This window comes from Balaenoptera borealis (genome assembly GCF_965194805.1).
Source record: "Balaenoptera borealis genome assembly, chromosome: 16".
NCBI lineage: Eukaryota > Metazoa > Chordata > Mammalia > Artiodactyla > Balaenopteridae > Balaenoptera > Balaenoptera borealis.
Window position 1 is genome coordinate 37,998,822 of NC_138872.1, and position 22,075 is coordinate 38,020,896.

Sequence of the window (22,075 nt, forward strand, 5' to 3'; positions counted from 1 at the left end):
GCCTGCGTAATCTTGGACTTGGCCTTTACCGTCTCTGACTCCGCTGCCTTACCTATAAAATGTGAGTAATAGTCGTGCTCCTTCACAGCTTAGTGGCGAGGATTAACTTGAATTCTGTGAATTAAAGTCAGTATTTTAAACTGTGCTCTTTCTTGCAAAATCATGGGACTTTTAAATTTTGTGCTACAACCTATATGCGGTTCGTTTGGATATGAAAGTATTTAATATTTTGCTAGAGCCTTTGAGTAAAGTTGTTGCTCCAGGAGGATAATTGCCATGTTTTTTCATGAAGATATTCAGGAGAAACGTCTTTCTAGATTGAGTATCAGGATTGATTGAGTTATCCTCAGCACCGATTTGTTCTCATCTTACGGCCTCTGGCCTCTTGTTTTTCACATTGGTAACTAGCAAACTGAGAGCAGACTCTTGCAGAGACTTAGGACATGGTGGGGCTTTTGTACAGACCTGTGAGACCTAGCACTGGCTTCCTTTTATCTTTTTACCCTTGTTTTTCTTACTTATTCCCTCATTTTAAATCTTTGCCGTGTTAATCCAGGCTGCCTTAAATCTTTAATAATAGGTGGGTGTACAAGGCCAGTGACAGTGCGACAGACGCATATGGAGGAGCTGCCTGTGGGCAGCCCCGGGGCACGGGGGAAGCTGCCCGTGGGCCCTGGGGTCACCCTTGCCCCTCCCCCTCCATACCCAACCGCATGCTCTTGACTCTGTCTTCTGAGTATCCCTCGAATCTGCTCCTTCCTCCCCACCTCAGGATCACCTTCTGCTGCCTCTTGTTTGGGCTCTTGTGGTGGCTTTAAACCTGGATGCCTGGCTCGGGTCATTTCCACCCTCCAGCCTGCAGTCTCCGTGGCCCCTCAGCCCATCCGGGGCTCCTCTGTGCTCTGAGCCCTCCTGCCCTGTTTCCGTGTCGTCAGACTCCACCATCCTCAGGGCATATACCGAGCTCCTTCCTCGGGCCTCTCTCTCGACCACTTGCCACCCTGTTCCTCAGAACTCAGCTGCCGCATCACAGCCCCCTCCCTGGCCTCCCTCAGGGAGAGCTGACACTCAGATCCCTTGGGTGTGCACTGTGGTCACACTGCCTGCAGTTCTCTGATACTCGCCCCCGCACCGGCTCTGGCCCAGGGCTCCTGTGAAACTCAGTGGGGAATGAATAAATGAATGAACGAACGAATGAGAGAATGTGGAGAACCTTCCACATAACTCAAGAGTTTTGAACCTGCATCTGAGAGAGCTACACGTATGAGAAATGTTAGCGGTTTCACCTTTATTTTACACTTAATGTACAATTAGAGGACAAGATCTCCCACCCCTGAAGACTTGGTAACAGTTAAGTTTCGGCTTTGGAATTCTTAGGAAAGAAATAGGAAAAATCACCAACATGCTTGGTTGGCAGTGAGTTTGGGGTGAGGTAATCCTAGGATCCTTGAATTCCCTTTTTCCAAAATATGGAAAATGAGTGGTTGTCACTGGTGATGACATAGTTGTCGCCGCTCCAGAATAAGGAGGGAGAAAGTTGTTATATGACACATCAGTGTCCTGGGCTCAGTCAGAGTGACCTTGTCCCCAGAGTGGGCTCGGAGCCCCCAGTTTGCAGATAAGGCTGTGATTGCCCCCCCCTTCCTTCCTCCCTCCCTCCCTTCCTTCCTTCCATCCTTCCTTCCTCCCTCCCTCCCTCCCTCCCTTCCTTCCTCCCTCCCTCCCTCCTTCCCTCCCTCCCTCCCTCCCTTCGTCCCTCCCTTCCTTCCACTAAATATTAAGCATCTACTGTGAGCTGGCACTGTGCTGATCCCTGGGATGCAGAGGGACTGAGGTGTGGATCCTGTCTCCACTGAGGAGCTGACAGTCTGGCAGGGGAGGCCCCTACATGGACCAGCCACTGAATGCAGAAATAAGCACGGGAAGCATTGCTGATCCGGAGGAGGGAGTGGCGAACTGTTCAGAAAAGCTCCATGGGGATGGCCGCACTCCTGCGAGGGTTTGAGGATGCGTGAGAGCCCACTGAACACGGGAGCATCGAGTGCTCTGGCAGCAAAGGGCAAAGAGCATGTGCCCAGGAGCAGCGGGAGACAGTGGGGAGCGGGCCTCATCAGAGACTTGGAGCCTCGGCATCCCGTCTGCGGCAGGCGTGGCTCTGGTGGAGGCTGGGGAGTTCATCCAGGACTCCGAGAAGTGGCCCTGATGTTCCAAGTGGGGGATGACGTGAGCTGGGGAGCCAGAGAGGCGGGGTGTGTTTAGCTCTTGAAGAAGCCAAATCTACCAGGCGTGGTGACTGAGGGTGAGGGAAGGGAGGAGTTAGGGGTGACTCCCAGGTTTTTGGCCGAAACCTCTGGGTGGAGGGGGAGGAAGCCGGACCGGCCCCCAGCCGGTTGGTTCCCAGCCCAGGCGTGGGATGCAGAGCTTCCTCTCGTAGCTGCTGGGCTGTGAGGGAGGTAACGTGGCCTGTGTAGCGTGAGCAGCTCTGGCCTGAGAGCCCAGTGCTGCTGACTGTGCTGCTCTGCCTGGAAGAGCAGAGAAGAAACGGCCCCTAATTAAGGGGCAGGAGGGGCCGGGGCTGTGCTGCCAGCAGCAGTCAGGGGTGGTGTTCTTTTTCGTTTTCTTTTTTTTTTTTTTCACTTCTGTTTACTCATGGGAGAAAAGAAGCAAAGCTTTGAGAGCAGGGAACTTCAGAAAGGCAAAATATCTCTGATTACTGTGGGAGCTGGAGAGAGCTCCTGCTGGAAAACTCAGAAGGCTGGCTGCAGAGGGAGAGCCCCGCTGGGGAGCGGGGAGTCTGGCAGGAAGCCCGGGAAGGTTTGAGCACCAGAGTGAGATTCAATGATTTATTTTAAAAAAAAAAAAAAAAAAAAAAAAGACATTCTAATCAGTCTTCTTATAATCAAACAGACTAGCTTCTTTGTGATCAGAGCTAAAATGACGAAAAAATACCAAATTGGACCTTACTATTCAATTTTTTAGAAGGATACTATTCCATAGTATCAGTTCAGGTTGTTCAAACGTCACTATTTTTTTTTAATTTATAAAATCATCTTTGCTCATGACAAAGGGGTAGCAGAGAACTTGGTTTGACTGAACAGTCAGGGTTGAACACCCACAGGAAACCCGGTAGAATGTGCATGAGGCATGTCTCACCTCTTTGGAGGGGCTCTTTTTCTGGGATCCCTGGAGCCTCAACAGGCCCGTGAGAGAATTCAGAGGGTCAGTGAACTTGGATGGGAAAAAAGTTGCATCTTTACTTTGACCAAGTTCTAATAAATTTTGTTTTTATTATGAATGAAGTATTTAGAACACAGTAGTATTAGCAATGTTTGTTACCATTAGAAATCACAGCTCTTTTCATATTGCATTATAATTGTGGCAGATATCTGAAAATGTCATTTATCCTTATCACTACTTTGGATTTATAGTAGTTCTTAGATCCACCACTGTGTGACAAGATCCAATGCCTTACTGAAGTACATCCATTACTATATTACAAATTTTTTTTTAATGTGGGTAACTGTACTTCAGTATAATTGGCTTTCTTTTTACTCCTATGAATTGTGTCTCCATGCATTTAAAAACATTATGCACAGGTTTCATCAGCTTCACAACTGAACAAAGAGGTCCATGGCACATGAAAGGTTAATAATCCCTGGCTAAGATCCTGTAGTTGTGACATGAGACCTCCACCTGGTGGCAGCATACTCCTTAAAGGTTAAATCGATAATCAACATGGAAGAAACTTTTAAAATAACAGTGTATTTGAATATGGTTTTCAAACATTCTTGACCACAACCCACAGTGAGAAATAGCCTTTATATCATAATTCAGTACACTCATACCTAAGTTTCACAAAACAAGACTTAACTTTACCATGTGACACATTGATTTTTTTTTTATCCCATTTCTCTTTCCTTAAAATAAAATGCTGGTTGCAGCTCACTAAACTGTAGTTCTGTGGGTGACATTGCAGTGTTTGACATTGTAGGAGACCATTTTTCATTATACTTTATGATTTATTACCCAGGGAAGTTCACTTTGTTCTCCCCCAAAATACCCACACATTTTCAAGGACATAATACTTACATTTTAAATATCTGTCAACAAATATGAGTATATTTTTACACAGTATTTAAAAAATCGTTTATTATTGATATGTAACGTATATACAGGGAAACGAACTGATCTTAATTGTTTAACAAGACATAGAACGTTCCCCAGTCAATTTCTCCCTAAGCAATCACTGTGCTGATTTCTTTGACCATAGATTTAATTTTGCTTTTCTAGAACTTTATATAAACGGAATCATGCAGTATGTATTTTAGCCTGGCTTTGCTCAGTGCAATGTTATTGGTCTTAGTCCATGTTGAGCGGATCAGTAGTTTGGTGAGGAGGGTTCCACTGCATGAATATACCACAATTTGTTTGTTCTCCTGGTGAGAGACTTTCGGGTTGTCTTCCATTTCGATTCTTGCAAATAAAACATCCACACACATTTGTGTACATTTCTTTGTGTGCACATATGTTTCATCTCTCGCAGGTAAATACCTGAGGTGGAACTGCTGGCTCAGCTGGTAAAATAAATATGTGTTTAACTATAGGAAACTGACAAACATTTGCCAGGGTGGTTGAACTATTTTCCATTGCCACTAGCAGTGTGTGAGTTTGGGTCACTCCCCATCCTTACCAACATTTGGTGTGTGTCAGTCTTTTTCACTGCAGTCGTTGTGGTAGGTGTGTAGTTGTATCTCTTGGCAGTGTTAATTTGTATTTGCTTGATAAGCCATGATGTTGTACACTTTTTTTCACGTGCCTATTCACCAGTTGTTTATCTTAATTGTGAAGTGTCTGTTCAAGCTTGTGTTGTTTTGTTTTTTAACGTCAATTTGTAGAAGTATTTTTTACATATTTTGGACACCAGTCCTTTATGTCAGACATGTGCATTTATGAATATTTTCTCCCAGTCTATGGCATCCATATCCATTTTATTAATGGTGTCTTTTGATGAGCAGAAGTTTTTAATTTTGATCAAGTCCAGCGTGCTGATTTTTCTCTTTTAAAATTAGTGCTTTCTGGATCCTGTCTAAGAAATCTTTTTCTACCCCAAGTTTGGGAAGATAGATTTGGTTTTTTACGTTTAGGTGTATGATTCATCTCAAATCAATTTCTGTGTACAGTGTGAGGTAGGTGTCGAGTTCCATTTTCTTTCCGTATTATATCTGGTATTCTCACGCCGTTTGTTGAGAATATTTTTTTTTTCACCACTGAATTATAGCACAGAATTAAAAAAAAAAATTGTTTAGCCAAAGAGGTACAAAAATGACTTTCCCTGCTGGCCATAAACCAACCCACGGTGCTTTTCTAAGTTAGTTCATCCACAGTTATCTTGATATTCTCAGATTACTTTACTCATACGGTATGAGGGTTTATGAAGCTACACGTTTTTACAGGGTCTGTAGCCATGCCGCAGAGCTGCTAGCTACATGTGGCTGTTTAAATTAGACTGAAATTAAATAAAATAAAGAGTTCAGCTTCTCAGTCGCAATAGCCACATTTCAAGTGCCCAGTAACCACATAAGGCTATTGGCTTCCCTACTGAACAGTGCAGATAGAGAAGATTTCCATTTTTTCCAAAGTGCTAGACAGCACTAGCCTATCAAATAAGAAAGGAGACAGGCTTTGTACAGTTTTGTAGCATATTTTGATGAAACTCATTTAGTTTTCGTAACTGGCATTCAGCATCTACCTTCTGCCCTTTGGTTCTTTTTCATTTGTCCGTGCTTCTAGTTCTAGTCCAAGATGTACGGTCCCAGCCAGTCCTTTTGTCTGTCTAAAAATGCAGTAACTTCTGTCTGTTCTCGCCTCTCTGGAAGAAAGAATTCCCCTGGCCGTCCACGGACTCATTCTTTTCTGGAGCCTACCTCGTACTGACCTATTTAACTTTTCTCAGTGTTTAATAGCCTTCCAACTGCTGCCAGATTTCTGGGCATCCCTCTTGAAGGTGCGGCCCAGAGATAGATATTTTGTCTTTCCTATCCTGATTAAAATTAAATTTCTCCCTAGCATTCCTAGCATAAATTATAAACTTGCAAAGAGCATCGGGTTATGAGTTTTACCCTGCCCCGTATTAACGTTTCTGTCCAGTAGTGAACTTTGTTGCCGTTTCATCATGAGCAACCACATAGGAATTTGTGAGATTTTCTCTCATTGTTTGCTGGGCGTGAGCTAACTCTGCCATTAATGTCTTTCAGTGTGGGAATTTTGCTGTCCTGGTGGATCTTCATATATCTCCGCAAGGTTCAAACAAAGATACCAGCTGGTTTTCTGAACAGAAGAAAGAGGTACCAGAAAACTTTTCACTATTTTTTAAAATTGAAGTATAGTTGATTTACGGTGTTTCAGTTGTACAGCAAAGTGATTCAGTTATACATACACACACACACACCCACACGTATTTTTCAGATTCTTTTCCGTTATAGGTTATTACATGATTTTTTTTTAATAAATTCTTTCAGGATTTGTTTATTTCATTAGTAGTGGAATTAATTCATTCTTTTTTTTTTTTTTTTTGGCTGCATTGGGTCTTTGTTGCTGTGTGCAGGCTTTCTCTAGTTGCGGCAAGCCGGGGCTACTCTTAGTTGCAGTGCACGGGCTTCTCATTGCAGTGGCTTCTCTTGTTGCAGAGCACAGGCTCTAGGAGCATGGGCTTCAGTAGTTGTGGCACTCGGGCTTCAGTAGTTGCGGCACACGGGCTCTAGAGCGCAGGCTCAGTAGTTGTGGCGCACAGGCTTAGTTGCTCCGCGGCATGTGGGATCTTCTTGGACCAGGGATCGAACCCGTGTCCCCTGCTTGGCAGGCGGAGTCTTAACCACTGCACCACCAGGGAAGTCCTATTACATGATACTGAATATAGTTCCCTGTGCTATCCCTAAAACTTTTCACTATTTTAAATTCAAGGAGCTGCTCTTAAAAGGAATATTAGCTCTTTTTCCAGCTTTCATTTTCATTAGTGGACAATAAATCTTGAGTGCTATTTAATCCTTGAAAAACAGTTGTGTTCCCCACAACAGACATACACCTGCTTTTTTGTTGTTGCTGTTCCTTCGGAAACTGACACATCTATCTATTCCCTTTGCTATTCTAGTATTTAAAGCAGAAATTTCCTACCTCTCTGGGGGAAAGGGTTCTTTGTATAAAAAAAGAAGAAGTTAAAGTGACTTTTCCAGGTAAGCAGGGATTGTAATCCTGACTGGCCGTAAAGGATGGACTGAGCACCTGGAGCAGGTGTGGGGTTGACACAAAGCTGGTCTTTCTCACCTGTCTGAAATCCTCTTCTGCACCGTGTGATCCTTTGGCAAAGTGTAGAGATGGTTGATCATGGCCCTCCTCTCGCCGTGGCCAGTCACTAAGCTGATGCTCAGTCAGTAAAGGAAGTGGTCATGTGACAGGGTGGCGATGTTGGACCTCCTGGGGCCCCAGCCTCCTCCTCTGCAGATGAAGGGGTTCTCCCAGACCCTGGCTGAGCCACTCCTGGCTCTCAGTTTCCGAGGTCCCACCCAAGTGCCGCTGTGGCAGAGGGTGAGAAGGTGCCTCTAGCTCTTATCATGTGCTTGGCTCTCTTCTCCAGATCCCTGCTTACGGGAGAGCGGGACAGTGAGCCCGTGACTTTCACATAACTTTCCAAATGTTAGAGCATTTGGTGTCTGCCATGACATTCGTTGGTCACAATAGCTTTTTAGAGCTAAAAATAAAAATATATTTTATTAAAAGGTAGTATATGGAGAAGAAACTAGTGATAGTGGTACTTTTTTATACCACTTTTTTACACCTTTACTGTGATAACTGTTTTCAGTCAGCTTTTGGAGATAACTAGAAAAGAAATCTCCCAAAAGAAAATTTATAAGTGATACATTTTCAGTCAGGAGATAATAATATTATCAGGACTTTGTTGTCCTAATTTTGCAAAGGATACCCCATGGCCTGAAGCTGGAGCAAGAAGGCACAAGATTCTGTATGATGGGATTTTCGTTCAGGTAAATAGCCGTGAATCGTACTCTTCAGGGCTTAACGTTTGATAGGCCAGCATCTCCTTCTACAGCTCACCTCCATGTCATTCCAAGCTTTGGCTTCTCAACACATGTCCCTATGATTCAAAACAGTTAATTCATTTCCCCAAAGTGACTAATATGCACCCCAGGGGACCCCACCCAAAACGTTTGACTTATATTAACAGCATCCTAGAATCCACCATTCCATTTTCCTCTATCCTCTCCCAGCTCTGCCACCACGGCCTTAGACCTTTTTTGTTGATATTTAGTCAATTTTGCCAAGATTCAGTTGATTTGGAAGGCTTTACAATAAATCTGTGGGTATGTGACTCACTTCCTAGCCAAAGCGTAAGGCTAGAATTTTCCAGGGTGCCACGAGCAACTGTGCTGCTCCACCTTGTACCTATGTCCGGGCAGCAGGGCGTGACTTAGCAAGATGCTCAGAGCACGATTAGACCTGCAGAGCTCCGATGCAGTGCCAGCAAGCTGAGTGTTCCTCTCAAAGCAAAGTAGATAGTTTGTGGCTTTTACTTGAAGTTGTTCCTTCAAAGTGTGTTCACTGACATTAAAATTGCTCTGGGATAATTTGTGTGTGTGTGTGTGTATAAGAAAGGAGAAAAGCTAGTTGAGGATTTGACTTTAGCCTGTGTTCAGTGTCCCAATGCTTTCATCTTTTTTTAATCATTAGATTATCTCAAGACTGGGATTTCATGAGCAATCAGTTTGATTGCATTTTAATAGTCGCTTTGCATAGTGAAAGTCTTAAGAATATCCAGTTCCTTTTCAGGAAAAGGAACTAATTACATGTATTAAACATGTGTTTATTTTGAGTCCAGCATGAGTAGTCTTTGTACCCAAACAGTTGAACTCAAACTGTTCCGTTTGTAAACCTGGGGAAGCACACATGGACCCGTTAGCCTGGAGATGTTGGGCGCATCTCTCTCTTGCTGCTTGATTGGAACTTGGTCTTCTTGCCACCCCTCCAATTTAGCTGGGAATTTGTCTTTTCTCGCCTTGCTCTGGTTCTGAAGAGAACACTTCGCCAAGTGCAGTGTGGTCAGTTACTAGGGTATCTCGACCACAGTGCACACTATCTACCTTCCATTTGTCAAACCTGACTCATGGAAGGAAAGCCCCGTAACTATAGGGAGAGAGTTTGTGTGTATGGGCCTTGGCTTTATTTTTGTCATACTATTTTTAGTTCTGGCCTTATAGGGCATTTATGGCCAAATTTTAACAATCCTTGTTTCCATGTATGTCTTTCACATATTTTCTAGCTCAGTCATCGTTGAACCCTGCATGTGAAGCAAAATTCTTTAATTGTTAAAACAACAGTATGAGACAAGGCTGCCTTTCTGTTGCGTGAACAATGCCAAAACCCTAACTGTAAATGAATATGGCTGTATTCCACAAGGCACTGCATCTTTGGGCTGCAAAACGAGAGCAGGAGAGAGGAGACCAGTGTTTGTATTTTATCAAGAAACTCATGTTTGTCAATTAAGTCAAGGGTTTTCTGTACTGTTTGAGGAGTACACGTATTTGCAACAAAAGAAAAGTTTGGCTCTCGTTGCCCTTTGAAGCAGCTTACAGCTCTGTCCTCATTTTAATTTATGAAGATTCTAAGAGATCAACCTGAGATGGCATTGCCAGAAACCAGTGAAACAGGTTTGAGGTGACCTGAAAACTCTTGAGCCTTCTGCAGAGTCCTTGGAAACTGAACCAGAATTACCCATCCTTACGCATCAGTTCTTAATCTCAGTTAAGAAATTTAGATTTGTGGGCAATTTTTTCCTTTCCCTACATCAGGTAACATTTTTCTGGTAGTGTAGCTGGAATGGGCAGTGTCATCCCACTGTGTGGTTGGACTTCTAAAGTTTTGTTTTTCTTTTTATCAATAACACCGACGTAAAACGGTAGCTCCAGAAATTTGCTAGTCGTATGGGATGCTGACATTGAATTAAAACCCTGTGTTTCTGTTGCCTAATAAATATCAGTCTACTTTTGAACAATATAAGAAGTTAAATTATTTTTACCATGAATACGTGAACATAGTACAGTTTTCACAAAAGCATATACAGTATCATCAACAAGTATGAGAAGAAAATCAGACTCCTGATTTCCAGTTCTCTATTCAACCCACCACTCAGTGCTATTCCTTTTCAGTAGATTTGTAAATCCCAGAAACTAATGAATTATGGTGGTTAGGTATTAAAAGTTTTTTGAACAAAGTTTGAAAAGTGGGAAATTTTTGTATGAAAATCACTGTCTCTAGTTCCTCTTAAACAAATTGGAAGATCTGGTATCACTGTGCCTTGTGTCCCCATAAGAAAGCACGGGGGGCTGCCCCCTGTTGACTGGTTTGGGGTCAGGGTTCCCTCTGACTGTGCCTTGGCTCCCAGCTTCTCCCGGTCCACAGTCCCCACCCAGTGGGCCTGGCTCTGGGGCTCCCATCTCCAGCCAGAGTTGGCTCTGTTTGACTTCTCTCTTCTGTTTGTCACAATCCCACGGGTTGCTATTTACACGAAAACAGTCTTTACCTCTCTGATTTTGTCACCTCATCGCCCTGATTTTTACATTGAAGTGTTTTTATCTTCCTTTTAGAAATGTGAAACTGAGGCAGAGGGAAATGAAATGTATTTCTTATATCACAGAGTAAGCCAACATCATGGTTTCAAGCAAAGCTTAGTGGCAAATTTAAATCTGCAGCATTATCCATGAGCACATATAAGATTCCTTTATTCATTCATAGCTAATTTAAAAAGCAAACAAAATGAAATGTTTGATTTTGGCTTTTAAATATGCATGATATTGACTTTTTTTGCATTGCATTAAATTAGAAAGTTATATCTAATTTTCTGATTTACTTTAGGAAGTCTGTTTACTGTTAAAAGAAACCATTGATTCAAGAGTGAAGGAGTACTTAGGAGTTCGTAAACAGCACAGGCCGTCAAATACAGAATTCACAAGATCCAGTCCCTTGTCCTTAAAAGGTAGGAATGGAGTACTTTGATTTTGGATAAAATTTCTGCTTTGTAGAGATGGCAGTTATGTTTGACTCTGACTGTCACGTTAGTACAGTGATACATTTTAAAAAAATATGTTCTAATGAAGATGCTTTGATTGGGTAAAGAAGATTAACCAGAAAGCCCTGAAGGACTTTTAATGGTAGGCAAAATACATAAAAATAGAAAATAAAACATTCCTAAGGAAGCTATAAATTCTTTAAAGGATTTTTTTTTTTTTTGACTAGTCTTACAACTGGGTTTACGTTAACACTGACTTGATTTGGGGCTTTATGCTTTTCTAAATGCTTTCATTTATGTCACCCTATTTCAGAAGTTCTCACCTGGGGGTGCTTTTCCCCAGGGGACATTTGGAAATGTCTGCGACAGTCTGGGTTGTCATAGCCATGGCGGGGAGCTACTGGCATCTGGTGGGTAGAGGCCAGGGACGCCACTAAATATCCTACAGTGCCCAGGGCAGCTCCCCGCAGCAAGACAGTATCCCCCAAAATGTCAAGGGCCCTGAGGTTGAAATATCCACCCTGTTATCCTAATAACACTTGGAGAATGGTCATATCCTCGAGTTATGGGTGAAGAAGCTGAGGTTGCGAGATTAAGGGGGTTGCCCAAATAAAAGGTTATCTTCTCGAGGACAAAGATTATGTCGTGTATCTGGCATCTTCCCTTCTCCTCTCCCTGCCCCCAGCACTTAGCTCAGTGCCTGATGCACAGATTCATATTTAGCATATTCAGGGATACGTTGAATATGGAGGAGGACTTGGGAGACAAGTAGCAGAACCTGAGCCCCCAGCCCAGTGTTCTCTCCACTCTGTCATTGTGGTGTTCTTAATTTTTTTATTTTAAGTTAGCATTTCACGGCACTCTTTGTAGTACACATACAGTCAACCCATGTTAATCCTCAGAGGACCGCACTGTAGTGCTGTGAACTAGATTATGCTAATGCAACACCTCTTTAGGGAAAGAATGGTGTCACGTCCTCCCCTTTGAAGGCATACTTAATCTGCACTGTTTACTTGGGCACGACTGATAAGTGGGCAGATAGGTTAAGTTTATTCAAACCGAAAGCCTCAGACAAATAGAATTTTCAGTCCAAACAATATTGTATTAGGTGACGCTTGCTGGCATTTTGCTAAGTAATAAGTAAGTCTTCTTGAGAAAAGCCGTAGGAGCTTGCATCCTTTGTACTCCAGCAGACCTGGCTAGTGTCACTTTCTAACTGGTACGGAAGGAAAAGGAGCAGAGAAAGTTCCAAGACCTCTGTCTCCAGTGTGGTAGTGGCTTAGTCAGTCCTGATCCTCAACTGGCCCCTCCCCTGGCCTCCACTCCGACTGAGGGAAGAGCTAAATACTCACTTTCCCAGCCTCTCTCACAGGCAGGGAACACAGGTGTTCTGGCCCCAAGATGAAACCCAAAGCCTTTCTTGGGCTCACGTGGGCAAGAAGTTTGTTTTTAAACAGAAAAGTGATCTTACTGTACATACAATTTTGTAATCTATTTTTTTCCCACCTAACAATATAAAAGTCCTTTGAAACACATACATCACCATTTTTAAAATTTAAGTGGTGTCACATTGTGGTTTGGGTTTGCATTTCTTTAATGATTAGTGATGTTGACCATCTTTTCACGTGCTTATTAACTATTTGTGTATCTTTGGAGAAATGTCTGTTTATGTCCTTGGCCCATTTTTTAATTAGGTTGTTTGCTTATTTGTTTGAGTTGTAGGAATTCTTTATGTATTCTGGATATTAATCTTTTATCAGATATGATTTGCAGATATTTTCTCCCTCCTGAGAGAAATGGAGAAAACAAAGCCTTTGACAATGTCCTTTGACACAAACATTTTTAATTTTGATGTAGCCAGTTGATGTCATATCCAACAAATCATTGCTGGATTCAGTGTCACGAAGCTTTTCCCTATTTTTTTCTTCTAAGAGTTTTATAGACTTAGCTCTTACATTTAGGTCTTTGATTCATTTTGAGTTAATCTTTTATATGGTTTAAGTTAAGGGTCCAACTTTGTTTTTTCACATGTGGATATCCAGTTTTCCCAGTGCCATTTGTTGAAAAGCCTGTCCTTTGCCCCATTGAGTGGCCTTGGCACCGTTATTAAAAATCATTTGACCATAAATATGAGAGTTTATTTCTGGGCTCTCTCTTCTATTCCATTGGTCTATATGTCTGTCTTTATGCCAATACCACACTGTATTGATTACCATAGCTTTGTAGTAGGTTTTGAAATTAGGAAGTGTGACTCTTCCAACTTTGTTCTTGTTTTTCAAGATTGTTTTGGCCATTCGGGGTCCACATCAGTGTTTTTAATGAATAGAATTAAAAATAGAAATTTTTTAAAATTCTAAAAATAGAATTTTCTGCATAGAATTCCATTGTGTCCATAGTTTGATTTATCAGTGGGACATTTAGGTCACATCTAATATTTTCACTGTTGTAAACAGTGGTACGGTGGACATCTTGATGATCTAGATATTTGCACCCTTCAATTTCTTTATAATATTTCTCTCTAATGTTCATACATTGTAAGAGCTCCTTAAGGATATTCAAGCTCTGTGTGTTATGTATGTTGCAAGAGATTTTTCTCAGTTTGTCATTTGCCTCTGACTTGGTTTATTTAACATACAACCACAAACGAGAAGCCTTTTCTGCCCCTGGAGCCTCCGATGCCCGCTAGTGGGGGCGAATGCCGGGCTTCTCTGTCAGAGATAAGCAGTGCGGTTGATTGCCCGAGAAAGCAGGAGGGTGCTGATGCAACAGTGTGCTGCTCACGCCTCTCCCTCTTCGAAAGCCAACTCGGTGTGAAAGCAGCACCTTCCTTCTTTCTGCTTCTGAGAACAGTTAACCTTTGACTGAGCATGTCTTTCGGTGTCCCCACCTGAGCTAGTCCTCTTCTCTGCTGCCACCAAGCAGTCCGTGGTCCCGCCTCAGCTGGACACTCAAACACCTGCAGCAGCACGCTCGCTGGCGCCCTTGCGCTCACTCTGGCCGATGCCCCACCTGCTGTCAACACTTGAGTTAGTGTAATCCCTTCACGTCACAGGTCTGATCTTCGTGCAGAAAGCCCTTCAGGATTTCCCCAGGGCCCCCGTGTGAAGGCCAAGATCTCTGGGGTGGCTGCCTCTCCAGCCTCCTCTTGTGCCCCTTGTTCCTTCTTCCGTGCTTCAGCCACAGCAGCCTCAGTTCCTCTCTTTCAAAGGCCCATTCTTCCACTCATCCTGGGGCCTCTGCCCGTGTTGGAGCGCTGGTCCTCCCCTGCCCCTCTGCCACCTTCAGCTCTCCGCTCACAGTCCACACCCCAGGGAAGCGCATCCTGTCCACAGGTCCCCTGCTTCCAGGCCCAGGAGCATCCTGCACTTTGGTTCACACCATTTGATTGTTGACCTCTCCGCAAATGTGCCGGTCGCCTGAAGACAGGTTCTGCCTCTTTTATGATCCGTGGTATCCCCGGCATGGAGCATATTTTCCAGTTTGCAGTAGGTTCTTAATAAATGTTTGTACAAGTGATTAATTACACACATGGATACATCTTTCCTCTTCCTAGTAAGGTCAAGGCCTGCTGTAACTTACCTCGCCTTCCTTGTCCCTTCCTGCTACTCACTTTTCTATTTCCTGAAAACCTGCCTTCTTTATACCTCTGTGCTTTTACGTTTTCAGGTTTCTCTTTTGTCTGGAAAACTCCTAGTATTCAGCTTTTAAGACCTAACTCAAATATTACTTCTACAAAGTCTTCCTCAATTTCCTGTCTTCCTTGCTCATAGCACTTTTATAACATTGGTCACATTGTATTATAATTGTTTTATAATCAGTTTACCTGCCTTTCTCCCATTCTTTGTTGGTAAAGATTGAGGGGTTGCCACCCCAGAGCCTCTATTTTTTTTTTTTTTTTCCTCCAAATGACCGCGCTGCTTAATTCAACAGCAGAAACTGGTAACTCTGCTTCACCTCCTACTAAACTGTTAATTTCCTAAGGGTCAGAGCGCTGTTTGCCCATCTCTACCCCAGGGCTGCCTTCCATATAGGGCCGAGGTGCATCATCTTCTAGGCCGTGCACACCCGCAGGGATGAAGCAGACATACATAGTGATGCCGCCCATCCCAGACTGTTTATTATCAGCATCACTAAAAATGGAAACTGCCTCTTCTCGGCTGCTCCCGTAGTCTTACTTTAAATGCCTTTTTCTTCAAAAGGAATTTCAGAGCCACGAACTGTAATGAAGGCCTTGCCTATTTCCTCCTCACTGTTCAGTTCCCTGAAGATAGAATTGCTCTTACTGTCTTGGTGACTAGGGTGAATGTGTGTGGTTTTCGCTTTTGTGTAAATTGGGTATCTTCCTTATTTGCGTGAGTTTCTTACCTTTCCCGTTTCCAGATCTGAGTAATGATAACGTGCTTCATCATGGGATAGACACTTAACACCTGATGCTGGGTGAGCTGAAGTCACCAGGCTGGTAACTTTGCTGATTACTTTAATAAAATTAATATATTTCATCCTCTGAGTTATCTTTATTAAAAAAATAACATAAATGACTTTTAAGCCATTTCCTTAATCATGTAATATTGAGGAATACAAAGAGTAGTGGCAAAAACTCAGTCAGTGAACAGCATAGCACAGACATTTGCCAGTAGCCTCAGCCTTCTTAAGTCACCTGGCATTGTTATTTCAGTGGATTTAGTAAAAATTAACGTTGTAAGAAAGTTTCTATTTTAAAGACTTAGCTTCAGATTCTGTCAACTCTACCTCATTAATATTTTTCCCCTTAGCCTTGCCAATATTTTTTTTTTAATTTTTATTTATTTATTTATGGCTGTGTTGGGTCTTCGTTTCCGTGCAAGGGCTTTCTCTAGTTGTGGCAAGTGGGGGCCACTCTTCATCGCGGTGCGCGGGCCTCTCATTATCCCGGCCTCTCTTGTTGCGGAGCACAGGCTCCAGACGCGCAGGCTCAGTAATTGTGGCTCACGGGCCCAGCTGCTCCACGGCATGTGGGATCCTCCCAGACCAGGGCTCGATCCCATGTCCCCTGCATTGGCAGGCAGATTCTCAACCACTGCGCCACCAGGGAAGCCAGCCTTGATAATGTTGAGTGTTACTGGTATTTTTAATTTTTGCCAGTCAGGCCAAAAATCAAAAAAAGAGATGTCATGCCCTTTGATTTTTATCTTTCTGTTTTTATGTGTTTATTGACTGAACTGCATATTTACAACTATTGCTTACCTTTGTATTGGGTTGTTGCCTTTTTGGTCTTAAATTTTTGTTTTTCCCTGTGTCACTTGCTTGGTCAAGGCCCTTCTTATTAATCAGCTTTTGAATCACTGCCACAGCCTCCTGATTTCCCTTCCAATTCATCCACGCCTCTGCTGCCAGAGTGGCCTTTTGAAAACAAAAATGTGATCGTCTCCAGCTTAAAACCTTTTGTGGTCAGGAACCTTAGTTACCTAATATCCTTTGTTTAATTTCGTTTCTGTTTGAGACTAGCTGGAATTGGTCTGGCTCTTCAGCAGAGAAGAAGTTGATTAAAGATATTAGGTAGTTCAACAGAATCTACCTGTAGGAGGGCCAGGCAGCCCGATTCTGAGTCTACACAGACAGCACAGCCTCAGCCTCAAGATGGGGGGACGGCTTTGGTTCATCAGCCCTTTCAGCTGCTGTCTGCAAAGCCCAGCACTGAGCCTGCAGGAGCCTGACGGCCTGGCCTGTGGCCATGGCGCCGTGCTCCTCCCATGGAGAGGATCCCATGGCTGTATCCTAGTTGCAGGTGAGCCAGAGAGTGCAAAATGTTTGGCTTTTACCTTGGGAAAGTGGGACTTAAAAAATGTGGGAAGTTACCAAAACGCAGGGAGGATGGGCAGAAGTTTTGGGTGGGTGGATATGAGTTACAAATATCCACTGAAATTTTCCTGTTGGCTTCCTTCTTCCATAAACTTCCAAACAATAACAACAAGCTTTTACCTGACAATACAACTCTCCCAACTACAGACAAAATATGCTCAGCACCTCCTCCATGAGAGAGAACCCCAAGTCTCACATCCTAGCTCCAAGCCCGAGAGTTCTGAGTGATGTTTATTCCTCCTTTGGTTTATTCACAGCCCATATTGTTTTACTTATTGACTAAATGACAGAGCTAACTATTGCCAACATACCTTGCATAAAAAAACCAAAAAACTTAGTTAATATATGAATATATATGTGGTACAGCTAGGAAGACAATTTAGGAAGATGCTATCATTCTAACTTCTGTAGTCGGTTACATGAAATAAATAGTTGGTGTTTGTATATTCCCTCCGCTAATATTTATTTCATATTCCCTTTGTCTTTAGCCAGTAACTCAGCTGATCAGGTTTCTTGACCTGGCGAGGTGACCGAAACTTTCCTTCCTAAGGGATTTGAGCCCTCAGTGGTCCTGCCTTTCTGAGGTTGCCATAGTTTGCGTTAAGTTTTAGCACTGGATGTGCTCTGCTAGGTCGAACGTGTTATATTCCTTCTGTGTTACCCGTATACCTTGTTACTCTTCTTGTACCATCGTGAGCCAACATTTCAACCGCCCTTTGGTCTGTTTGTCTAGTGGCATGAAGAGCCTGAAACAGTTACACGGCGCTTTGAACTTTCAGCCTGACTCATGTTATCCTCTCTGTTCTAGTCTTTTCTCGAGTACTAAAGAAGCAGAGTCATGGGGATGGAAGGCAAACTTTTTGCTGAGGTGGTCACTTCCCACTTCCACTCCCTGGTTCCAGGAACCACATATTCTGGCCAAGGGAATGCGTTGTTCTGCTGGTCAGAGCACATAATACATCTTTTAGGGCTTCACCCCAGCTCCACAAGCTCTCCTGCCTTGCAGTTTGTATCATAACTGAATTTTCAGTAGACCTTTTCACCATCGTATAAGGCCAGCTGCATTTGAGCCTGGCTTGATTGCTTGGTGGGACCACTGAATTTTATGAACCCACTGCCTTATTTTGCAAAATGAGTTTCTTGGTCAGAATCACTGCACTGGTGACGGTGAATGAGGCCTTCAGGAAGTGCACGGGTGATGTGGCTGGCAAAAACATGGCAGACATAGAGGGTACATCCAAATCCTGAATAAGGGTCTATTCCAGTGAAGGTAAGCTGTTGCCGCCTCTGTGATGAAAGAGGTCTAATATAATCCACCCTCCATGGCTAGCCCATCTCCCTGCGGTATGAGAGTTGGTGGGGAGGCTCAGATTAATTGGGCATTTGGCAGGGCTCAGCCTTGATGCAGTTAAGTCTGTGTTGTTGAGCCCAAGCATAACGTTCATCCTTGCCCCCGTGGCCACATCACTCCTGAGTCCTTGAGCAGGTACTTGGGCAGCTGGGGAAGGAGGCTGGCCAGCACGCATGGGGGCAGGTCATCTGGTCCAGCTTATTGTAAGAACCTCTTAATGGGGCCTTTCAGAGAACATTCACATCAGATGCAAATATTCTCACACTCTGTATAACTTTTCCCCAAATGTCCTTGTCCCGGTCCTTCTGTCATTTGCCGAGTAAATCTATTTCAGTCATATACTCAACAGCTGAGAAGACAACTACAGATTTTCACAGACCTGCTGGGCCCTTTGTCAGATGAATTGAAGCCAGGTTTCTATTTATCCCCCTCTGGTGGGTCACAGTGGCAACCAGAAACCCCAAGACTTAGCACAGTCTCAGAGCTAGTATCCAGTCATCCTCAAAAGTTCTGGGTATTTCCCTTTTCTCACTGTGCAGGTACCCTAGTAAACAATTGCAGATCCCAAGGGGAAAATTTATAGAATGTACTTGTAATATTTTTGAGGGGACCTTACTTGGGTGCCTGGCTCTCTGTTCAAAGAGCTTGGGTCAGAGAACCGACTCAGTTCTGGGTCTGATGAGAAGCTGCGGCTGCCCTTCAAGGTCGCCCGCCCAAGTCAGACCCCTATTTACCAGACCTAGATTCTTTTCTATTATACAGAGTACTAGCTTGCTAGGGCTGTCATAACAAAATAACACAGACTGCTAAACAGCAGAAATTTATTTTCTCACACTTCTGGGGGTTGGAAGTTCGAGATCAAGGTGTCAGCAGGGTTGGTTCTTCTGAGGCCTCTCTCCTCGGCTCGCGGATGGCCTTTTCCTCCGTGTCTTCACACGGTTTTCCTGCTACACGTCTGTGTCCTAAATTCCTCCTCGTATAAAGTCCACCTCTTATACAGTCATATTGGATTAGGGCCCACCCTAATGACCTCATTTTAATTATCTCTTTAAAGATGCTATTTCCAAATATAGTCACATTTTGAGTACCTCTAGGGTGAGGACTTCAACATAAGAATTTTGGAGAGACATGATTCAGCCCATAACATACAGTTTAAGTAGGGCCCAAGTATGTTCTCCATTTTATATGGAGTCATGGACGTATCAGTTAACCAATAAGCCAAAGATGTCTGTCGGTCAAGCCACTGACAGCGTTCCTACCAAGGCTACCACTGGCTCATGGCCCTCTAGTGGACCAAGTGACTCACCCAGCCACAGGCTTTAGTGGACGGCAAATTTCTGGCCACCCCATCACCAGGTGACCCATCCACTCTTCAGCTGTGGTGGTCTACAGATGCCATGTCTGTCCTGGTCATTAGTCCTCCCAGCAACTAGCTCTCAGTCCCCGAAGGGTGTCCCTCAACCCCAGGGTCCACTCAGAAAGAGCTGTGGTAGCAGTGTCCTCCCCATGTTGGGCCCCCACCTGTGCGGAGGGTTCTAGGGAATGCAGGGCATCACTTGGCACAGGCTGACAGTCTCACACGGGATCCTCTGCTCTCTTGCCATCCTGTAGCTGTGTGTGCTTAGCCGGGGTACAGCTCTATGTACCTTGTAGCTGCATTCCAGCAGAGGGACCCAAGTTCCCCCATGATCAACCTTTTTATTAAGCAAGTATGAAAACGACCTTGTGGGGATGGCGGGGAGGGGGGCGGGACATTTTAGTCCCAGTTTCAGGCATTGAGCAGTCAGGCTGTTCGGGAGAACACTGGGCAAGCCAACCGCCCGGTACCCGGAGACTTGGGCGGCCCTCCATCCAGACCTGTGGGAAGCTGGGTTCCGGAGGAGCCCCTCTCCTCTAGGGACAGGGGAGTCATTGGTCCCAGATGGCTTTGGCCAGGGGGGATAAATGATAAACCCTCATTTATCAGCTTGGCACCGTAGCCTAACTGACAGGCCCCCAGAACATCATGTTTTCCCGCCTCTGGGCCTTTGCACATGCTGCTTCCTCTCCCCACAACTCTCTCTTCCCCTTGTTCGCCGCTGGGCCAGCTCCGCATCACCCTGCAGGCCTGTGCGCCCGCGTCATTTCCCTTAAGGAACCTTCTCTGACTTGGTGCGTCTTCGCTCTCAGGGAGCTGCTCCTCCCTTTTCCAGCGGCCTGGACAGTGGCACAGTCATCGTTTCCTCCTCCTGGAGGGCAAGGGTCCTGTCCTGGGCAGCACCCAGTGCAGAGCCTGTCACTCAGGAGGAGCCCACGCGTTGGAAGAAGTAAAGGAACGAACTGTAGTTGTGCTCACCCGTCACATTTCATTTGCCGAGGCTTTGTGCGCTGCTTCCATCGTAGCATCTCTCGCCCCTGCAACGAAAGGCAGAGGTAAAAGTGGTCTGCGAGTTACAAGTTATTAGATAGTCTTCCTCATTTGGTTTTGAGAAAGTCAAAACCACATCCTACCCCAGTGTAAGGTGAGCTGCAGTATTTTCTGCCTCTTCTGCAGATGCCTGCCCTCCAGCCCCACCCATCACAAGTGCCCTCCAACGTTACCACTCCTACTAGTTACTGTTACCAAGATTCAGCCTGATGGGTGCCAGCACTGTGCTGGGGCTTCCGCGTGCCCACGGTGGATCCTTGGGGCAGCTCCTTCTAGCAGCATCCTTAACCCTGGTTTTAAGGATGAGAACCAAGCTCAGAGTTCAGGCAACTTGCCCGAGGTCACATAACTAGGAAGTGTCAGAGGCATCATGAAAACATGGCTGTCAAGATGCCTGGCTTCTCTTCACTGCTTCGGCATCCCTATTAAGGGGGGGGAGAGAGAGAGAGGGAGGGAGAGAATGTGTGTTCTTTTTTAATAAAATTTTCCTCTAATCATGAAAACAAAGCTGTGTTTAACCATGTGGAAGCCAGGAATGGCATTCTGCTCAAGCTACCATGTGGGTGTCTTTGTTTTAGATTGTGTACCCCCTCCTCTCTGCTCACAAGATAGAAGAGGAGAAGTAGACCCCAAAACAGAGCTCATCTTCCAGCTCCAAGCACTTCCCACAATACACTATCTAAATATTAGGGCTTTACGACATCTTTGTGTTTGTAGAGCAGTAATCTTTCGTTTTTTTTTTTTTTTTCACTACCTATTATTGCATTCTGTGTAACCTTTTTCTTGCAGTTAACATGTAAGAAACCCAGTCCTTTGGAAAATGCCGTAAAATAGATTAAATTTTCCTGGGCACTGTGGTTTCTGTCTGCCTTGGCTTTCTATTTGGCTTTTCTTCTAAGCCGAATGCTCCTATAAAATCTTAGCTTAAATCTCCAGCCAGCGTGCAGCTCGTTCTCTTGTGGCATCTGAGGCATCTTCTGTGAATGTTCGGGGCCAGATGAACAGACCTCCTATCTGTCCATCGACACCCACTCAGCATCCTGGTGGGGGGGCACTTTACCACCATGTTAGGAAATCAGCGGGTGTGCACACAACAGGAGGAGCACAAGAAAAAGACGAGAATTGCCAAAACAAGCAAGTTCTTCCTATTCTTCCCTCCGTCTGAGAAACGTTCCTCTCCTTTCCCCATCGCCCGATGTGCCGTACCTGCCAAAGAAAGCTTTCTCTCTGCTCTCCAGACACAGGCCCGATTGTGAGCCCTCCTCCCCAGGGGCCCGAGGAGCGCACATTCGCATATTGTGCTGTTTGTTTTGCTTTGTATTTATTTTCCCAGCCCGTTGAAAAAAGGGCCTTTTCCTATTTAAAAGAAATTTTGGAAGTGAAACCCTTTTCCGTTTGAGCCCAG

The 22,075-nt window shown here is 44.4% G+C and overlaps 1 protein-coding gene and 1 long non-coding RNA gene across 4 annotated transcripts in view; one reads left to right on the forward strand and one right to left on the reverse strand.

The window, feature by feature from the left end:
• Positions 1-1,786: 1,786 nt before the first annotated feature.
• Positions 1,787-22,075, forward strand: part of SLX4IP (SLX4 interacting protein) — a 72,447-nt gene continuing 52,158 nt past the window's right edge. Inside the window, 3 exon segments of the mRNA XM_082359132.1 lie at positions 1,787-2,223; positions 6,255-6,344; positions 10,921-11,041. Coding sequence (XP_082215258.1) covers positions 2,008-2,223; positions 6,255-6,344; positions 10,921-11,041 — 427 coding nt within the window. The 5' untranslated portion in view covers positions 1,787-2,007.
• LOC309612905 overlaps positions 19,068-22,075 on the reverse strand; it is a 48,433-nt gene continuing 45,425 nt past the window's right edge. For all 3 annotated transcript variants that reach the window (XR_014235393.1, XR_014235394.1, XR_014235395.1), the window contains one exon: positions 19,068-20,657. This is a non-coding gene — a long non-coding RNA (uncharacterized lncRNA). The remainder of the gene's footprint in view (positions 20,658-22,075) is intronic.